The sequence below is a fragment of the Stegastes partitus genome, unplaced genomic scaffold, assembly GCF_000690725.1.
Source record: "Stegastes partitus isolate 25-593 unplaced genomic scaffold, Stegastes_partitus-1.0.2 Scaffold1754, whole genome shotgun sequence".
NCBI classification, from domain to species: Eukaryota; Metazoa; Chordata; class Actinopteri; family Pomacentridae; genus Stegastes; species Stegastes partitus.
In genome coordinates this window covers 22227-25216 of record NW_007579485.1, presented here as the reverse complement: position 1 = coordinate 25216, position 2990 = coordinate 22227, and the positions used below count along the sequence as shown (strand labels likewise).

Here is a 2990-nt window from a genome sequence, read left to right as displayed (position 1 = left end):
GTGAGGATTAAGCGGTGTATAGATAATGGATGGATGGATGTTTAGAAATGAAAACAAAAAATCCTCAGTAGGTGTCACAATAGTGTCATATTTGTGTCATTAAAAGGTACAATATTTCTACGAAGCTGTACACTTTAGGCACACAGTAATTCTGTATTTTGATTCATAAAATCCCAATGCTCTTAAACATGGGTAAAGCATTGAATCGGGAATAAAAATATGAAAACAAATAGATTTCACTAAGTGTCACCCAGGTGGAACAGTGACGTCAGCTCTGTGACTGAACAATGAGCAGTGTCTGAAGGCAGCCTCAAGTATGTGGAATGCTTACAAGGAAATTCTCAAGTTTTTCTTAGGTAGGATGACAGAAGCTAAGGGAAATTACCAGTCTGTTACAATGACCTATTTTAAGTCACCAGATAGCTGTTCCAATGAAAACATCACATAATTCTACTGAAAACCACCACACCCTGCTAGTGACACACAAGACAAAACGACAGACAAAATGTTTATCTGGTTTGTACATGCTTTATTGTTCATTTCAAGGACATAAGGATGATACTAAGTTCACACTGACAGTGACACATACAAACTAGACTAACAAACTGAATTAAATATAAACACAGCATGGCAGACTGAGGTCTATCTCAAGCATTCGATTCAAAAACGTCTGAGGACACAGAGAGAACATGATCAGAAAATAAAGTGACGACTTCACAGCAGTAGTGTTTTTGCACAAAATGAAAAGAGCAGTTTTCACATAAATAAATAAATATATATATATATGGACAAAATATTGTCTTGAATGTCTTTAAACTAGCTGCTACTGCACAATGCTACAAGGCATTGTGTCCACATTTCCACGGTGCACTGAGTCTATGTTAAGCAAGGGCCTAAAGTCCAGCACCAGCTTCTGCCTGAGCATTCTTGGTGTGTTTATTTTTGGGGCCTCAAGTGCTCTGGTTTTAAGTAGACATAGGGAGACCAGGAGCCTGTCTGGGGGTCCATCCACTTGCTGGGATCATGATCTTCCATTCTCTCCTCTGCCTCGTCTTCTTGACTGGACACCTCCAGGTCATCTTCATCTGAACCTGTTTTCCCAGTGCTGTCGCCCCTCAGACGGCATGACTCTTGGGCCTCTTCCTCTGTCATCATAAGACTGGGGTGACATCTGGTGCAGACCCTCAACTGCTTAGTCGGGTGAATGTGTGTGATCACTGCTCTCTTCTTGGAGCATGCACCGCAGACCACGAAGCCACATTTTCGGCAGTGGTGTCGACGCTGGGTCACGGTGAACTTGTCGGAGCAGCGCATGCAGATCGCGGAGGCAGAGTCAGGAATCCAAGTGACGGCAAAGGTTGAGTTGGGTCTGTAGCTATCACTCTGCAATAGTCTTGACTTGCAGTCCTCTATATGTTCCATCCAGGCTTGCTTCTCCTCATAGGAAGCAGCTGCCACAAAGAAAGACTTGCGTGGTGTGCGGATTAACCATTGGTTCCTCATTGTAACACTATCTTCCAGGTCCTCCAGTTGGATGTCCTCTGAAATTACAAAAAAAAAATAAAAATAAGAAATTGTCTGTTAACACAAGGAAACAAAGACATGGAGCAAAGCTTTCCAATGGTGTAGACATTTTTACAGCTTTTTTGCTAAAGACTGCAGGCATGTCAGGCTGGACCAGTCATACCCAGTTAGTGCAGTTAGTCCTGCCCCAGCCAACAAACATCTGTAGTTTCTACCTGCTGTGTATTTCTGTCTGACTGTTTTCTTTTTGTCCATCTGATGAGATGTTCTAAGAGTTGCAGATGAGCTTCTTACCTAGAGGGATGATTTGCTGCTTTTTGTGCCACCGGCCGTTCAAAATGATGCTCCCGTAAACCAGCATATCATTGAAGAGAAAGAAGACTTTAGGCTGTGGACCCCGGCGACTCTGCTTCATTAGCTTGCCTTCTCCGATCAGGATCCGGCCTGGCTGTGACAGGGTCTTCTTCGACGGCCCAAATGAGTTCTCAACAGCATGGATCCGCTTACGGTTCTGTTGAGCAGATGTCAGCTGGTCCACCATGGCTTTCAATCTTGCTCACAAATCAACAGAAGTCTGTTTTTAGAGCAGCAGTGTTTTTGCTGATAGTTCCACGTCTCTACTGGTGTGAGTTATTGTGTTTGTCTTGTCTCTTGAATGAGAGAAGAATTTATAGTCTCAGGTCTTGATGTCACAGTGGGGCTTTCCAAAGTAAGATAAGCTGGAAGACACGCGTTATGCAAGAAGAAAGGAGGCGGGATCTAAATCTGAATTCAGAGAACATGACCCAAGAAATTCTGTGAGAGGAAATATCAGCATTTACGCAATGACTGTAGCCTTTCAGGGTGAAGTGACTTTGCTGAAACTTACACTTGACTTTCTATGTGCTGATATAACACTGTGGTGAATCTTTTTGCAGGCAGGTGGAAGGAGGTAGCATTGTGATTATCTACTTTAATTATCATCTCATTATTGTATATTTGTATTTTACCATCAGCCCAATCTCAAACAATCACTTTAATTCAAAATAAAACTATGAAGGTAATAACCTGTGTAGTGCCTCTAGAACGTATATAGCTAGCACAAAACAAAGCAACAGTCCACCACACCAAAGTGAGAGAAGTATTTTCCACTATGACCAGACACTAAAAATGCAGTAAAGCTTATCTGACAATGGTTCCACAAACAGCAGCAGTATTGTCAGACTGGTCGAGCAGCTCAGCCAGCAGCAGGAGAGCATAAGTTGTCAAACTGGTAACCGGCTGCCAAAACTTTTCTGTCATTTATTTGCTTTGTATGTCATCTCATTTGGCAGCTGCTGCTCTAATTAGGTTACTCTTTTTTTTTTAGCAGCTGGCTGTGTCAATTTACTACAAGGATTAGCTTTTAGTTATCACCCCAAGTCACATCCCGGGCAGCAGGGTCAGGCATAGCAACACTGATGAATCACAAAAATCTTGCCTATGTG

General features: G+C 42.5%; 1 protein-coding gene across 1 annotated transcript; it reads right to left on the bottom strand.

The window, feature by feature from the left end:
• Positions 1-508: 508 nt before the first annotated feature.
• On the bottom strand, positions 509-2196 carry plekhf1 (pleckstrin homology domain containing, family F (with FYVE domain) member 1). Its single transcript, XM_008302068.1, has 2 exons — positions 1819-2196; positions 509-1541 (listed from the first exon to the last, which is right to left on the bottom strand). Exons 1-2 carry the CDS (start codon positions 2063-2065, stop codon positions 937-939), a joined length of 852 nt encoding a protein of 283 aa, XP_008300290.1. The 5' UTR covers positions 2066-2196; the 3' UTR covers positions 509-936.
• Positions 2197-2990: the final 794 nt, after the last annotated feature.